The sequence below is a fragment of the Stegostoma tigrinum genome, chromosome 2 (assembly GCF_030684315.1).
Source record: "Stegostoma tigrinum isolate sSteTig4 chromosome 2, sSteTig4.hap1, whole genome shotgun sequence".
Classification (NCBI taxonomy): Eukaryota; Metazoa; Chordata; class Chondrichthyes; order Orectolobiformes; family Stegostomatidae; genus Stegostoma; species Stegostoma tigrinum.
In genome coordinates, this window is record NC_081355.1 from 9,129,785 (window position 1) to 9,147,236 (window position 17,452).

Here is a 17,452-nt window from a genome sequence, read left to right on the forward strand (position 1 = left end):
ATTTTTTAAAAAGAAATTTTTTTAAAATCAGTTTGCAAATGTGGATCCAACAGATCTCTCTATTTTGCTGCCTCTGTAAAATTGTAAACTATAATTGCTAATGCAGTGGAAGGTAAGATTCAATCAATTTGGCTTACTCTGTATGATGGTAGAAAGTAAACAAGATGCATTGAACACAAAAAAAAAATGACAGCATCTCATCCCTAGCACTGAAGATTCACCAGAAGCTGTCCAACTTGCTAATCAAACATCCTTCATGTAGCCATGGGACAAGTATGAAATTTCCATGAAAAATAGCAGACGAAATCTAACACAAGCAATAGACACTTTTATCCATCTCCTCTAGACTATCAGCCAAGTCATGCAGCATATTATCAATAATATCATTAAATTACATCCCTCACAATAAAATAGATTACCACAACAACAACAAACTGAGGAAGGGTCACTGGATCCGAAACGTTAGCAAACTCTGTTGTTTTTTTCTTCAGAAATACTGCCAGGGTGCTGAGCAGTTCTTTTCGTTTTTTTAAACTAGATTGTCCTCAATCCATTTAGCTCCAAATGTCATCACAGTTACATGATTGCAATGTTGATGTCAATCAAATGCGCTGTGTTCTGGACAAGAGGTGAGAGTGGTTGCTTTTAACATCAGAGCAGAACTTAATCAAATAGCACTGAGTAGCCTGAGCAGAAGTCAATAGAGCAGAAATGTTGGTTCAGAGCAGTAATAATTGCAGCCTAATGCTGCCTTTGCAATTGTTAGTCAACTTAGAATGCTTCACCCAGCCACCTTTGAATTATACAATGGTTACAGCAAAGGAGGAAGCAATTTGGTCCATTGAGACTGGTCAGCAATTTGTCTTGTGCCAATTTTCTTGCCCTTTAGCCCTACAATTATTTTCCTCTTTAAATGATTATCCACTCCTCTTTTGGAAACCACAACTGAGTCTGCCTCTACTGAAGTGCATTCAACATCACAGCCACTGTCTGTGTTTTAAAATTTACATTTTTATATTAGTTGGACATCTGTGTCTTGGTTTTCAACCCTTACATTGTTCATTAATGTTTCCCTCTCTGTCTGTATCGCTCCCTTGTGGTTCTGAACATTGCACTCCTAACTCCCTGGTTAAAACAGGAAGAACCCCAAATTCTTCAACCTAGCCTGTAATGGAGGTTCTCACCTATGGAACCATTGTTGTATATCTTTTCTTCACAGTCTTGTAATCCTCACTTCAGATGCTCTCTTTTTTGGAAGGGATGGAGTTAGTCTATGTACAAATGGTCTAACAATGGTCAGTTTCATTCATGACTCTTTCCTCTGAGCAGATCTTAAAGTGGCAATGTTTGACACTGCATGATATCTTTACGATGTTGTTGGGTGAATTCTGAGGTGAACAGAGGACTTTAGTCTGAATCATTGCATGTCTGAAATGAAGTATCTTCCATTCTCCATGACTACTAGATCTCAGTATTGAGCAAGCACTACTTTCCCTTATGTCTGTTTTCTCTATGACGTGTTAAAACATTCAACAAAGTTTCTGTTTTGCTTCTTTTTATTGTGATGTACTAAATTGACAGATGAGATACGGAATTATTTCAATCTTGTATCATTCATGTTAATAAGAAACTGGACCGAGCCAGACAACTCTGCAGAATCCTGCATATGTATATTGCATCATACAGTCATACAAACAAATTCACATTAAGGATCATAGTGAATAGAATTTGAAACACTCATTTTTTTAAGACTTGAAATCCAAGTTTTTTTTCTTCTTTTGTACAGAATTGGGAATGTGTTTGTTATAATTTTTTTACGCTGCGTATTCATATTCTTCAGCACTGCGTCGACCAAAATCCATCCATCCTACATAATCCCGATCGCTTATCCTGTGGGAGGGATCCAGGTTCTGCAATTTGCTTCCCACAAGAGTGCCTCTATCCAAGGAACCTGAGAAGACAAAACACAAAGCTAGAGCTGAATATTTAATCACCATTTAATTTGGAGAAGAGCACAAGAAATAGGTGCAGAAGTAGATCATTCAGCCCTCTAGCCTACTCCACGATTCCACAAGATACTGGCTGATCCTCAATCCTCAATCCTCTGATGTAGGTGGCCTGATTAGTAAATTTGTGGATGATGCAAAGATTGGGAGAGATGTGGATTGTGAGGAAGATTACCAGGAAATGCAGCAAGATATAAATAGCCAGTAGACTTGGGCAGAGAAATGGTAGATGGAGTTGAATCTGAACAAATGCGAAGTGATGCATTTTGGAAGGCCTAATGTGGGAGGGAAGTATACAGTAAATGGCAGAACCTTTAGTAGAATCAACATTGAGGGTTCTAGGTATACAAATCCACAGCTCCCGAAGGTGGTAACACAAGTAGATAAGGCAGTCAACAAGGCCCATGGCATGCTTGCCTTCATCACTCAGGGCACACAGTTTAAAAATTGGCAAGTCCTGTTGCAGCTGTATAGAACTTTAGATCGGCTGCATTTGGAATATTGCATACAGTTCTGGTCATCAAACTATCTGAAGGATGCTTTAGAGAGGGTATAGAAATGGTTTAACCAGGATGTTGCCTGGTTTGGAGAGCATTAGCTACGAGGAAAAATTGGACAAACATTTTTTGTTTTCACTTGAACGTTGAAGGATGAGGGGCAACCTAATAGAAGTTTACAAAATTATGAGAGGCGTGGATAAAACAGATAGTTGGAGTCTTTTTTCCCCCGGGGTAGAAATGTCAAGTACGAGGAGATGTGAGAGGCAAGTTAGTTTTGCCTGGAATGTACTGCCAGGGGAAGTGGTCGAGGCAGACGCAATAGGAATGTTGAAGAGGATCTGAACAGATACATGAACAGGTAGGGAACAGAGGGATACCGACTGCATAGAGGCAATAGATTTTAGTTTAGAAAGGCATCATGTGCCAGCACAGTCTTGGTGGGCTGAAGGTGGGCCTGTTCCTGTGCTGGACTGTTTTTAGTTCTTTGAGGAGCAGAAGACTGACAGAACGCTTATTAGCCATTTGTTGAGAACCACGATGTTGGAAGGACATGTCAAATATTTTGCATCACATGCTATATTTTGAGAGAGTCATACAGCATGGAAGCAGTCCCTTCAGTCCAGCCAGTCCACACTGAGCATGTTCCCAAACTAAATTAGTCAAATCTCCCTGTGCTTGGCCTGTATCTCTCGAAACCCTCAAAGTGCTAAATCATAACATTTTATGCTGTACCACTAACCTGAAAATTATTTTCAGCAGTGACAGGTAGACATCTGAGACAATGATCAATTTGGAGATTTATGTATGATGGATTTTATCTATTGATTCTGCTAAGTAATCTCAATTCACCGTACATTTTAACCAAAACCTTAGACATGTTGGACTAGTGCTTGTGTGGGAGGGAGGTGTTAAGTTTCCAAAAGGCTTATGTCAGTGGATGGAATGGACATATTACAATGTACATAGTAAAACATAGCCATCAGTAAAAATGGCCCTTTGTAAACCTTGTGGATAATGAACACACTCGTTGGAAAATATGCTTTTTTTCTCAGAAGCAGTTATCTCAAATTGAAATATGTAGATTAAACAGCTAAAACCCATGGGTTGTCCCTTGTTGAGCAGTGAAATATATGCAAAAGCTTTTCTTCTCTCTTGGCTGGTTGGATTTGGATTTATTGTCACGTAAATGAGTTGGAACTAATTCTGTTCTTGGGTGCACCTATAATTAATTTATATTTTGCGCAGTATCTTGTCATCATAGATTTGTTCTAACTCTTGCAATCAATATGACATCCCAACCCATATACTCAATGTACTGACCAAAGAAGGCAAGTGTGCCAAATGCCTTCTGCACCACTGTGTCTATCTGTGATTCTGGTTTTGAGGAATTATGCACCTGCATCCTTATTTCTCTGTTTGGCCACACTCCCCAGGGCCTGCCATTAATGTATAAGCACTGCCAAAATGCAAGACCTCACATTTGGCTCACTAAAACTCCACCTGCCACTCCTTGGCCCATTGGCCCATCTGATCAAGATCCTGTTGTACTCTTAGATAATCTTTTTCACTGTCCACTACACCACCTATTTTGGCGTCATCTGTAAACTTCGTAACCAAGTCTCTTATAATCACATCCAAATCATTTCTTTAAATGATGAAAAGCAGTGGACACAGCAGTGATCATTGTGGCACACTACTAGTCGCAGGCCTCCAGCCTGAAAGCAAACCCCGCCACCATCTTTTGTCTCCTACCTTCAAGTCACTTACCCTGGCTCCCCTAGGGATCTAACTTTTCTCCCTAGACTACCAAGCAGAACCTTGTTGAATGCTTTGCTGAAGTCCATATAGCCAATGTCTGTCACTCTGTCTTCATCAATCTTTCTTGACACCTTTTCAAAAACCTCACTCAGGATAGTGAGACATTATTTCCCATGCACAAAACCATGTTGACGAATTGTAATCAGTTCTTGTTTTGCTAAATGCATGTAAATCCTGTGTCTCGGAATCTCTCCAACAATTTATCCACCACTGATTTAAGACTCAAGGGTCTATAGTTCTCTGGCTTTTCCTTACAGCCTTTCTTAAGTAATGGCATCATATTAGCCAACCTCCGATGTTAGAAAGTATTTGGTTTGCTTGCCTTCATTGGTCAGATCATTGAGTGTCGGATTTGGGAGGTCAGTTTGCAGTTGTACAGGACATCAGTGAGGCCACTTTTGGAAGATGGCATACAATTCTGGTCACCCTTCAATAGGAAGGATGTCAGTAAACTTGAGAGGATGCAGAAAGATTTACAAGGATGTTGCCGAGACTGGAGGGTTTGAGCTATAGGGAGAGGCTGAGTAGGCTGGGGCTATTTTACCGCGAGCGTTGGAGGCTGAGGTGTGACCTCCTAGAAACTTATAAAACCATAAAGGCAATTCACCTTAATCATGCCCAAGGTCTTTTTCATAGAGTGGGGGGGAGTCCAAAGCTAGAGGGCATAAGTTTAAAGTGAGAGGGGAAAGATTTTAAAAGGACCTGAGGGGTAACTTCTTCACACAGAGGGTAGTGTGTGCATGGAATCAGCTGCTAGAGGAAGTGGTGGAGGCTGGCACAATTACAATATTTAAAAAGTGTCTAGATGAGTATATAAATATGAAGGGTTTAGAGTGATATGAGCCAAATGCTGGCAAATGGATTATGTTGGACTGGGATACCTGATTGTTATATGGACACAAGTGCCTATTTCCGTGCTATATAACTCTATGACTCCATAATATGTGTCCTACATCTATGAAACAGAAGTTCATTTTTGAGATTTAACTATTTATTTTAAACATGAGATATTCTTGATTATTGCTGGTGTAATTTTGAATCCAATTTTTTAAATAGCATTATTTAATTTGAATTGTTTGTGTTTCGGGTTCATGTAGAATCAGCCTTTTCCTATTTAGGCTGTCAGGTGATTTCTGAAAGAAATTAACATTTTTGTTAAAACATGAAAAAAACACCCATCTTCTCCAAATTGGATTTTTGCTGATTTAGATGACAGCTGCTGTAAACTAGAAACATGGGTGCAAATGTTCTCAGTACTTCCGAGGAGAAAATATCCAATTATTTGATTACTTTGTGGCTAATTATCTACCATAAATCTCAAACAGATTAGTCCTGTATTTACATTCCAGATAATTGCATTTGCAATGGGCTAACATATAAAACAAAATGACTGACTGATTTCTAACCAGATGGTGCAATTCTAATTTAATCATGTATTTAGTATAGAACGGGTGGTTCTTTCAACATTTAAACATGAAAGACTTTTCTAATCAAATACACTTTGACTGCAGAATTTCACATCAACTATGATTGTTGTTTATATGTATTAACTAAAATGACTTCACAGTGCGCCTGTTTCCATGGACATCTTGTTTCAAAGATGGAAATAAAATGTTAGGTATATTCTGCAGAAGAAGCAGGAAGAATTGAAAAACAGGAAAATTGTTCTCCATGCAGATGCCTCTGTATGTTGGCACTGGGAGATACATTTGTGTGACTTAGAGCATCCCTCTTATTTCAACCCATCTTGCATCACTGTGAGAGAGTGCCAGGTGGGCATTCAAGTCTCTCTTCCTTCATTCTTGATTGCTCCTGGAGTATAGTGCACAATACTGATCCCATCATTTTGAAGAAAGATGTGAACATGTTAGACGCAGTTTGGAGAAGGTTAATTATACTAATAGCTGGAATGGGCAGATTAATTGATAAAGAGAGATTGGGCAGGATAATTTTGCATCTGCTAGTGATTAGAATAGTAAAGGTGGCTTTATTGTAACATACAAAGCTCCGAAAAGGCTTTGGTAAGGTGGATATGGAAAGGTTATTTTTTCTGGTGGTAGAATCTAAAATAAGGGGTCATTGTTTAAAAATAAGGCAGGCCCGCTTAAGACCAAGATTAGGAGAACTTTTACTCCTCACGGAGAGTCATGACTTTTTGGAAATCTCTTCCTCAAAGGCAGTTGAAGCAGAGTTATTTTATATTTTTGAAATAGAAAGAGAGAGATAGGCAGACAAAGTGTAAAATTTTCACGTAGTAGGTGGGAATGTGAAGTTGAGGTTGCAATCCGTGCCTCCCTGATGTTATTAAATGGCAGAGCAGGTTCAAAGGACTGAATGGCCTACACGCCCCCATTTTATTAAGTGTTCACATGTATGTAAAACCTGCAAACTATGGATGCCAATTAAACATATCAGCACATTTCCAAAGCTCAGCTGTTTAAAGTAATTGGTGAAAGAATTTAATGGGGACTGGGGAGAAATTATTATACCATAGAGTGTAGGAGTCTGAAGATCACTGAAAGGATAGAACCAAAAACCCTCATTGCATTTGGGGGGGTAAAAAAAGCACCTGGTGTTGCAATTAAGTGTAGTAGTCTACAGAGCTAGAGACGAAAGGCTGGAAAGTGGCATTGAGTTGGAGAGCTATTTCTCAGCCCCCATAGACATGAAAGACGGGAAGGAATGTTTTTGTAAAGATGATCCAATGTAATAATCATCCAATGACTATGGTTTTGGGGGGGGTGGGGTGGTGTGGTTAGGTCGAGGGGAGGGGTGCGGTGTGTTTGGTAGTGATGTGGTTGTTGGGGAGGTGACAAATCTGAACCTCTAGAAATGCTCTAAAGCCAAGGGCGTCTCCTTAGTTGCTTAAACTGGCTTCACATGAATTAAGATAATAATAAGAGAAGTTAAACTGCCCTTCCATTGCTGGTATCCAACTCCTTTAGGATGATTTTAAAGATCTCTTGTAGGACTATCAATGATAACACTGTACATCCTCAGCTAGACAATGGCAGCCAATTGTCTATGTAGTTCACGGCAAATTTGGAAGAGTATCTTAAAATATTCAAGAAACTTTATGACTGGTTCAGGTGGACACCCTGCATGGTAACATGACTTCAAGTTTGCTATTCAGTGCATTTCCAAGGGGGATCAACAAAGTGTCACAAAGATGATGAAAATAAGCAAAATGCTTATCCTCTATTCTGACAGGACCTGTCCCATCACGTTAGCCATTATTGGTGCCTTGTCTAGGTGGGGAATTAGTTAGTTTAGTTGACCGGATAGCTGGTTTATGATGCAGAGTGATGCCAGCAGTGTGGGTTCTGCACTGGCAGAGATTGCCATGAAAGGCTCTGCTTCTCAATCTCTTCCTTTGTCTGAGGTATAGTGACTCTCACGGTAATATCATCACCAGCCATCTCTCTCTCGCTAATAAGAGAGCAGCCATACGGTCTGGTAGGATTACAGCAACTTTATCATTGCCAAAAATTTAAATCAAGTCTCCAATTTTTGACAGGATTGAATCAGATTAATCAATGTATCAAACAGTTTGTTAAATGTATTGATCCTTTTGGGAACTGTTGAATTAAATGCAAGCTCATTCAGTACAAAGACACAAAGCAAGTGGTTCAATATGTCTGTACCAAAGGCTAAAATTCTACAGCTACAGTACTATTCTGATAATTCACAGAATTATTACAGTGCAGCAGGAGAACTTTTAGCCCATCACGTCTACCCAAGCTCTCCCAATGAGTATTTCATTTAATACTGTACTGCACCCTTCTCAATGCACCCCTGCACACCGTTCCTTTACAAATACCCATCCATACCATTTCCAAATGTCTCAATTTAAACTGTCTCTGCCACATTCTCAAGCAGTGCATTCTAAACTCCAGCATTCCCCACATGAAAGAAAATTCTCTCGCCTCATTTTCTTCCCAGTTGTTTTAAATCCGTGCCCTCTTGCTCTCAATCCGCCCAGGTATTCCATTATCCACTCTGTCCAAGACCCCTCGTCGTTTTGAATGCCTCTGTCAGATCCCTGCTGATGTTGCATTGTCATCTGTATTGTGCCTGAAGGCAGACTCTTGGCTGCTTATACTTTGTTGTTTTCACAGTAGCTTTGGCCAGTGGCAAATAGTCAGTGCCTTCCATTCTCAGGGGTAGGGTGAGGCGGCAAATACCAAATCTACCTCCAATCAACAGAAATCAAACTCACATGGTTGGCATTATTCTGAACCACACACCAATCATCTAGCTGCCTGAGGTTGTGGGCCCCCTTCTGCTGCTTTCACTATGCATAAAAATGTTTGTTCAATTAGAGAGTTATGATGAGTTAAATTTGACATTGGATTAAGAAACTAAATGCAAATGAGAATGCCTGTCCCATGTCTATGTCAAAACTTTAAACAAGTGCAACAAGCTCAAGAGATCCAAGCACCTGAAGTTGGGTATTGTTAGTTGAATGTCATCAACAAATAGAACATCCATCCTACATCCTGAGATTGTCAAAGCAAATTTTCGACATGTGCCAAGAAAACAACTTCAGGGACCTCCCCAATCTTGACCAAACAAAGCATCCATAAATAACGCTGGATTGAAATTCCAAGGGAGTACCATTACTTGCACATAGATCTAATTCAAAACGCTTTCACTGCAAGCTGCTCTTTCTGAAATGTACACTGTTTCCCCCTGGATTTCAAGGATGGGGGCAGGGAAGGCAGTGTAAGGGGCTGCTTAGATTCTGGGAACAAGGAAAATACATCAGTCATCTGCAGAGAAGAAGCACTGACTCCCCAGTTAAGGGGTTGTTCATGCAACAAGTTAACAAGGGTTATAATTTGCTAGACAAATGCCCGATTACCAATGCAGTTGCTCTGAGTTTCTGTATTGATTTTCAAGTGTTTGGGCAGAGGAAGAGGAAGATAATGCTGGGGAGCTGTGGAGGGATGTGTTGCTGGGCCAATGTTGCAAATGCAGAACCTATGTAATGTTTTAATGTTCCAGAGATTGTCAGCTTCAGCTTTCTTTCCAATCTCATGTAGATGACAGCACCCATTGAGTAGGGTGTTCTTTATCTTTACAAGGTGTGTTTGGGCCAATACACGAACCGTCAAAGCTAAAATTAAACAGACAGGGCTCAGCACAGTCTTTTCAATGCACAGTTACAGCCTTCACGTAAGTTCTTCAGGTCATCTACTGACATTGAAACTTCAACAAAGTGATAACGCCTCCCCCTCCTCCAAGTCTATGCAGAGATACAACATGATAGTTTATGGCTGCTTTAATTGGTACAGCAAGAATGAAGAATTCTGATGGAGGTTAAGACATGCAACTGCTTTCCTGATCCTATCTTGTGATCTACATACTGAGATACACCGAGAAAAATCATTTATAAGTTGAGCCACATGAATCAGTAAGCAAATGCAAATATTATTGAATTACAAGTGCCATTGTAGATAGCAAGTTTAATTTGCAGCAGGTGTAACTCACCTTTCCTGATTTGTTGAAGGTATTGTGTGAGCAGAGCTCCCAGGTTAGCTGTCTGCTCATTGCTCTGGAATGGTTTCACTTGGTCAGTGGACTGGGCTTCCCGAAGTTGCCTTTGGCGCATGGCAATGCTTTGCTTCAACTCCCTGCCAATTGGATTCCCATCGTCAGACCCATTGATGAGTCCCCCGATGCAGCCCGAGTAGAGAACAGCAAGGAACACACATACGCAGATCCCACTGTTCATAGCTGGAATGAAAGGAAGTACAAACAAGGTGTAGTGAAACCCATCACCTCAAATTGGTGCTTTTCAATCTTGAGCAGGTATTTGTTTCCAAACTTTTACACCAGTGCAACGGGTTCACAACAATTGAAAGAAGAAGGCTGAGGATATACTTCTAGATAATGACCACCAACAGCTGACATTTACTGAATTATTGATTTAGCTTTCTCGTTATTTACCACACATATCTTTCTCATCAGTGATAATCCAATGGGAATATGCTGCTTAAGTACATTACACCTGTAATACTGAGCAATTTGTAAAGCATGCACATCTGGATAAAGACATTTTATTGAAACTTTTCCTGTTTCACTCATCAGAACAATGCATAAGATTATCAATACAAGGAGAAAACAAACAATTGTATTGCATGAGTTGAGAATGCCACATGAGCACTTAGTATTCTCCGAAGCACTCATCATTCTCTTCTCCTTCATGTTGGTTATCCCTTGAACTTATATTCATGTGAATGGTCCTGATGCATGCAAGATCAAAAGCTTCTGTACTACCAAATAACCATTTATGCTTAAAATTTGAATTGTTGTTTGAGAATAGATTTTGCTGTTCAAATTCCTCAGCTGGGTTGTGCAAGGATCTGCATTAGTTTGATTCAGTCTTTGTAGGTCAGCTCTCACTCTCGGACTGGAAGTGTTTATTAGGTTTTCTCTGCTTTTTATTTAAGCTCCTTGTTTTTTTTCAAGGAGAGGAATAATAACACCAGGGATTGGAGAATCCTCAGGAAAGCTTATCAATACTGAGCTGTGTCAGGAATAGAGCCGTTAAATTCAGAATAAACAACGCTGCTCTGATTAAGATCTCATAGCCACTTATGATTATTTGGAAATTATGTGAGGGTTTTACGCAATTTATTGACCTTTAAAGCAGGAAACATCCAAGCAAATTCATCACTGCTCCATCGATCTACTCTTGATCATCAGCAAAGTGATGGAAGGTGCCCTCAACAGTACTATCAAATTGCACTTGCTCTCTAAAAATCTGCACAGTTTGGATTTTGGATTTTGTCGGGGTCACTTAGCTCCCGGCCACATTACAGCCTTTGTACAAATATGGGCTGAACAGCTGAAATCCAGAGGTGAGTTTGGAGTGAGTGCTCACAAAATCAAGGCAGCATTTGACCAAATGCACTATCAAGGAGCCCTAGCAAAACTATAGTTAATGGGAATTGGGAGGAAACTCTTCCACTTATTGGGAATCCTCCATTGTATCAGGTATCACTCCGATGCATCCCAGTGAGCAAAATTCCACAAAGAAAGCTTGTGTTAATAGAATATATAATGTGATCGATCTGTTCATTCAAATGACCAGATTTTCACATACTAAATACCAAATCTAGTGTTGTGCAATCACACCATTCTAACACAAATGAACATAGAAAATATATGTTGCTCAGAATGATGTCAATACCATATCCATTTAGCTGTGGACATGCTGTCGCTTGCTCAGTGTTGAAAATATATAGCTACAGCTATTATATAGCTATGTAAGTATTCACCGAGAAAGGAGAATGAGCTTTCAGTAGAACAGAATGAAATTGAGCTTATGTTCAATTATATAACACTGCAGCAGTTTGTCATTAAGTAAATCATGATAGGGGACGATGGGGAAATGATCTGGACATATAGTGAGGGTCCACAGATATGAAGCAACTTCATGTCTGTGTGGACAGCATACAGCTAGAAGCACAGATATTACACCAACAGATGCAGTGTGTAGATAGCACAAATCTTCAATGAGTCCTGGCCTAATATATAAAACGTAGGACAGTATCGCAAGCAAAACATTTTTGTTACGAAGTGACCAGATGTGGATATTTCTGGTGCAAAAGTGAGGTGCTGCAGGTGCTTGAAATCTGAAATAAAACCAGAAAATGCTGGAAACCTCTAAGGCAACATCTGTTGAGAGAGAAACAGAGTTAACGTTTCAGGTCCACAGCCTTATCCCAGACCTGGAAAACTATTAACACATAAAAGAGGTTTTATGCAAGGCCAGAGGTATGAAAAAACAGCAGGAAGGAACAACAAACTTCACATGCAGAAGAACTTAAATGACAAATGGGATATTAGTGCAAAGTAAAAGGAAATGGAAACGGATAAAGTAAAGAAACAAAAGACAGGTCAAGAGGAGGTGCAAATATCAACAGCAGATTCCTGCTGTCTAAAAAAAAAGGAGCAGTAGTTAACACCTGAAAATGTTGAATTTAGTACTGAGTTTGGAAGACTGTAAAGTGCCTGTTTGTGTGAGGGGCTGATGTTTCTCTAGCTTGCACTTAGCTTCGTTAGAACATTGTAGGAGATCAGAGCAGGAGTGAGGCAGAAAGCTAAAATTACCTGAAGCTTGGGGTCACACAAACTGTATGGAGACGCTCCACAAGATGATCTGAATTTTCTGTACTTCATTAGAGGATACACATCTGGAGCAGCAAATACTGCACCCAAATAGACGGAACTACAGCTGTATCATGTAGAGGAGTATTTGCGGCCTTGGGAAGTGTGAAGTGGGGAATGATGAAAGTGCAAATGTTGCATTCCTCATATTTGCATGATAATGTGCCTTGAGGAGTTTATAAGTTCTATTTAACTAAAAATAAAGAAATTGTAGAAATGATCTGCCCTGTGGATGCCTTGATGCGTGACCAACTAAATCTGTTTTCACTGTTGAGACATATCTAGTTTGTGTTGCTGCTGACTTGCTGTATTAACATTTTCTTTGGAAGATTGATTTGGAAATATAGCATTTGATGTAGTTTCTATCAAATGCTCAGTAGTTACATTAGCCCACCATCAAACATAAGCATATTTTAATTTTCTGTGTCAAATGACAGAACAAACAAAAACAGAAATTCCTGGACAAACTTATCAGGTCTGGCAGCATCCATGGAGAGAAAACAGAGTTAATATTTCTGGTCCAGTGACTCCTGTTCAGAATTGCTCTGATCAGAGAACACTAACTTCAATTCTACAAAATCAAATGAGTTCAAACCGATGTTGGGTGGTTTTGGGTTTTACTAGTTTTATTGGAAACTGTTTAAATTCATAAAGCACTTGCATATTTGATGAAAAGGCATGGATCATATGAAGGAGCAGAGAGAATCTCAAATGATTCTGATCTTTTTGTGCGGATTTACATTCAAAATTCATTGGCAATTTCATCACACAAGGTGAGAGCTGCTCAGACTGGGCTGTTGTCTGTGAGCATCAAGCAGCAAATTACATGAGTTAAGATTGTAAATCTGGACCAATATATCTCCACTTCTAAATTGGCAGATGTCATTAATAACTGAGTGCACAATACCTCTGCTCAGTAACCCACCTCCTGAAATATGTTTATAACTATATAAAACATTGCTTGGCCGAGTAGTTGAGCTGAATAGTAAGCTAGAAGAAGTTACCCAGTGACTGTGTTGTCCCTTCAAGCAGAGCCAAAAACGGTACACTGTGCAAGTGGAGAGGAGCTCTTGCGAACGCTATGCAAATGAAACGTAATTGTTTTATCACAGGCATTTCAGAGGAGGTTCACTAGAATGACCCCTGATATGGAGCGATTGTCTTATAAGGAAAGGCTAAACAAGTTGAGACTCTACTCGTCAGAATTTAGAAGAATGAGAGGTGATCTCATCGAATCACATTAGATTCTTAGGGGACTTGACAGGACTAAAGCTGAGAGCATGTTTCCCATCCTGAGAGAGTCTAGGACCAGAGGACATTGTCTCAGAATAAAGGGATGCCAATTTAAGAATGAGATGAGGGAGAATTTCTTCTCTCAGAGAGTCGTGAGTCTTTGGAACTCATTGCTACAGAGAGCTGTGGGGCAGAGTCCTTGTATATATTTAAGGCAGAAATGGATAGGTGCTTGATCAGTTTGGAAACCAATGATTATGGGGAAAAGGCAGGAAAGTGAATGTGAGGAATGTTAGATCAGCCACGATCCTATTGAATGGTGGAGCAGGCTTGAAGGGATGAATGGCCCAGTCCTGTTTCTTATGGTCTTATTAACTAACTAAATTCAAATATCTGAGTCTGGCTTACCCACCAGAAGCAGACAGTGTGGTTTCAGTTGACTGCTTCTGAAATACTGCCAGAGAATGGCTTGCCTTAATTGGTTGGTATGAAGTCTCTGAGGTTGTTTCTGTGAATTTTGATGCTGGCATGGAAGGGGAGCACAAGGGGCATCTCTTCAATAAAGGCAGGCTACTGGGGGTGCTGGAAATTTGGAAGAAATCCAAGGAAAACTGGAGGAGCTCAGCAGGTCTGCCAACATTGTGGAGAGAGAGGGAGAGACAGATATTTGTGAAGAAGTCAGACTGGACCCGCTATGTTAACTCTGTTTCACTCTCTCCACAGATGCCGCCAGACCGGCTGAGTTTCTCCAGCTTTCCCTGGTTTTGCCAGGGACATTTCTAACGGCCCTTTCCACAGCTTCTTTCACCTCTTCCTGCTTCCTCAAAGTTGTGGGTGACAACGTGAGGCACAGCAAAGTGAATGCAAAGGAAATATTGGAAAAGGTGAACAGACATAGGCAGAGGGAGGAGGGATTGGATACTGAGGGGGACGCGGTTCACGTTACCCTGAGAACCGTACTTTGTTAGATCTTGTTTCAATGAAGCATCTTCTGTGTCTGTGTCACAGATGGGTAACAAGACTAGGGAAGTTATTGGTGAAGGTTTGAGCAGGACCCAGATTTAACTTTGCTCTGAGCTGATCCGTAACTGTCTGGACTGGGCAGCACCTGCAAGATTCCGAGAGGAGATGTCTAACTTCAAAAAAACAACACAACTTTCTACATAATCTCTCCAATCGCTCCAGTGTTTGCAAAACGCAGCAAGGCGAGCCATACCAAAGACACACACATGCAAAAAGCTCCACTTTATCACAGCAGCTTAGATATTTCAGGAATATTTATTAATTAAAAATAAGACAGCGTTACTCCTTAGCATTATCGTTGTCAGCGTTATAGCGCAGCTAATGCCCACATCACTCAATATTTCTAACGGATCAGCTTTTGTTTTTAGTTGCTGATCAGTAAAGTCTAACCCCCTCCCCTCCCCTCCCCTCCCCTCCTAAACTGGGTATCTTACCTGTTGGTGTAGTGCTCCCGGCTGGTGGTGAACTCTCCTGCTTCAGGGAGACGGAGACCCGTGGCTGGTCGCAGCTGCGCTATTTATATAACGCCAAGCAGGAGGAGGACGAGGAGGAGGCGGATGTACCAGGATTGACGTGAGGGAATTAGGGCAGAAAAAAAATCCCAGACCAAAGTTGGTGAGGCATGACTCCTGCCCACGTCAACCAAACCCGTCAAAGTGGTGCGTGAGGGGCTCAGAGGGTGGGAGGTGCTGGGAGTGAGGGGCTTGGAGAGAGAGGGAGTGAGTGAGTGAGTGAGGGTGAGGGAGTGGGAGAGGGTTAGGAGTTCGGAGTGAGTGGGAGCGAGGGGCTTGTAGTGAGGGGGAAGGAGTGAGAGGGAGGGAGTGAGGGGCTTGGAGAGAGGGAGGGAATGAGGGTGACGGAGGGAGGGGGAGAGAGAGGGGTAAGAGTTCGGAGTGAGGGGGAGCGAGGGGCTTGGATTGAGGGGGAGGGAGAGGGTATGGGGTTTGGAGTGAGAGGGAGGGAGTGAGGGGCTTGGAGAGAGAGGGAGGGAGTGAGGGTGAGGGAGTGAGGGGGAAGGAGAGGGTGAGGGGTTTGGAGTGAGTGTGAGGGAGTGAGGGGGACGGAGAGGGTGAGGGGTTTGGAGTGAGTGTGAGGGAGTGAGGGGGACGGAGAGGGTGAGGGGTTTGGAGTGAGTGTGAGGGAGTGAGGGGGAAGGAGAGGGTGAGGGGTTTGGAGTGAGTGTGAGGGAGTGAGGGGGACGGAGAGGGTGAGGGGTTTGGAGTGAGTGTGAGGGAGTGAGGGGGAAGGAGAGGGTGAGGGTCTTGGAGGGAGAGGGAGGGAGTGAGGGGGAGGGAGAGGGTTAGGAGTTTGGAGTGAGGGGGAGCGAGGGGCTTGTAGTGAGGGGGAAGGAGTGAGAGGGAGGGAGTGAGGGGCTTGGAGAGAGAGGGAGGGAATGAGGGTGAGGGAGGGAAGGGGAGGGAGAGGGGTAAGAGTTCGGAGTGAGGGGGAGCGAGGGGCTTGGATTGAGGGGGAGGGAGAGGGTATGGGGTTTGGAGTGAGAGGGAGGGAGTGAGGGGCTTGGAGGGAGGGAGAGGGGGAGGGTCTTGGAGTGTGTGAGGGAGTGAGGGGGAAGGAGAGGGTGAGGGTCTTGGAGGGAGAGGGAGGGGGTGAGGGTGTGAAGGGGAAGGAGAGGGTGCGGAGTTCGGAGAGAGGGGGAGGGAGAAGAGTCGGGGCTCGGAGTGAAGTGGAGGTAGATGGTGAGATGTTCGGAGTGAGGGGAAGTGTGAGTGAGGCTGTCGGAATGAGAGCGAGTGAGGGGAGTGAGTGTGAGAATTTGAGTGAGTGAGACTCGGAGTGAGGGAGGAGTCACCCGGGAGCCCCAGCGTCGGATTAAACCGGGTTCGGGGCTGGGGAGTGGAGAGGGTGAATTTCCAAACCTTATCCCCAGTTTGTCCATTGGATTATCCTCCAGACCCTTCGGCTGACATTGTTTCCATCATTGGGAACCTTTTCCCCCGGCACTGCTCACACAGTGTGTAACTGAACGCTGTCAGGTTTGATACACTCCCCAGCTCCCACACCACAGGGTCAAGCGGGGGCCTTTAACATGGGGAAACTCAGAGAAAACTTCTCTAAAATAGTCCCGCATCACCCCTTCCCCTGGATCACCCGAATCTCTACCAGCGTTAGCCACAGAGAATATCTGACAGCAAATGGCCAGCGTTTATGGTGAAAATGTGTGTGTCTGTGGCGTGGGGAATGTTCACTTCTTGGTCAGAGATAACCAGAAATCACAAATTTAACTCATCACAGTGGCCTCAGTTTAAGTGCCGTTGCCAGTTAAATGAACCCCCTCCTTTAACACTCTAAATATTGATTTGTAAACCCTCGCTTCTCGGATACTATTTCAATTCGATTATTACTTTACCTCCGTAACCCTAACTTTATAACACTGAGCAGAGGATCTCCGGCAAATTGGGGAACGTAGCAGATAGAATGAAAGCCATTAAAATGTTTTTAAAAATCGCTGCTTTTACAGTTACAGTATTCGCTGTTCAGCAGCTTTTACAATTACAGTATTCAAATATTAATTAAACCCGCATTTCTACATTTCTTCGCTAATATTTATTCGAATAAGCACAGCCTCTCCCGTTCGCTGCTAATTCCCATGCACCCAAATGCATGAGCAAGCACCGAATCCTTTGAAATGTGCCGTTCCATTTCACTGATATTTTTGTGTGTCTCTCTCTCAGG

General features: G+C 42.1%; 1 protein-coding gene across 1 annotated transcript; it reads right to left on the bottom strand.

Moving 5' to 3' along the window:
* Positions 1–1,554: 1,554 nt before the first annotated feature.
* Positions 1,555–15,307, bottom strand: LOC125446787 (cholecystokinin-like). The gene is made up of 3 exons (XM_048520602.2): positions 15,193–15,307; positions 9,818–10,063; positions 1,555–1,951 (listed from the first exon to the last, which is right to left on the bottom strand). Exons 2-3 carry the CDS (start codon positions 10,059–10,061, stop codon positions 1,815–1,817), a joined length of 381 nt encoding a protein of 126 aa, XP_048376559.2. The 5' UTR covers positions 10,062–10,063; positions 15,193–15,307; the 3' UTR covers positions 1,555–1,814.
* Between the last annotated feature and the right edge of the window lie 2,145 nt (positions 15,308–17,452).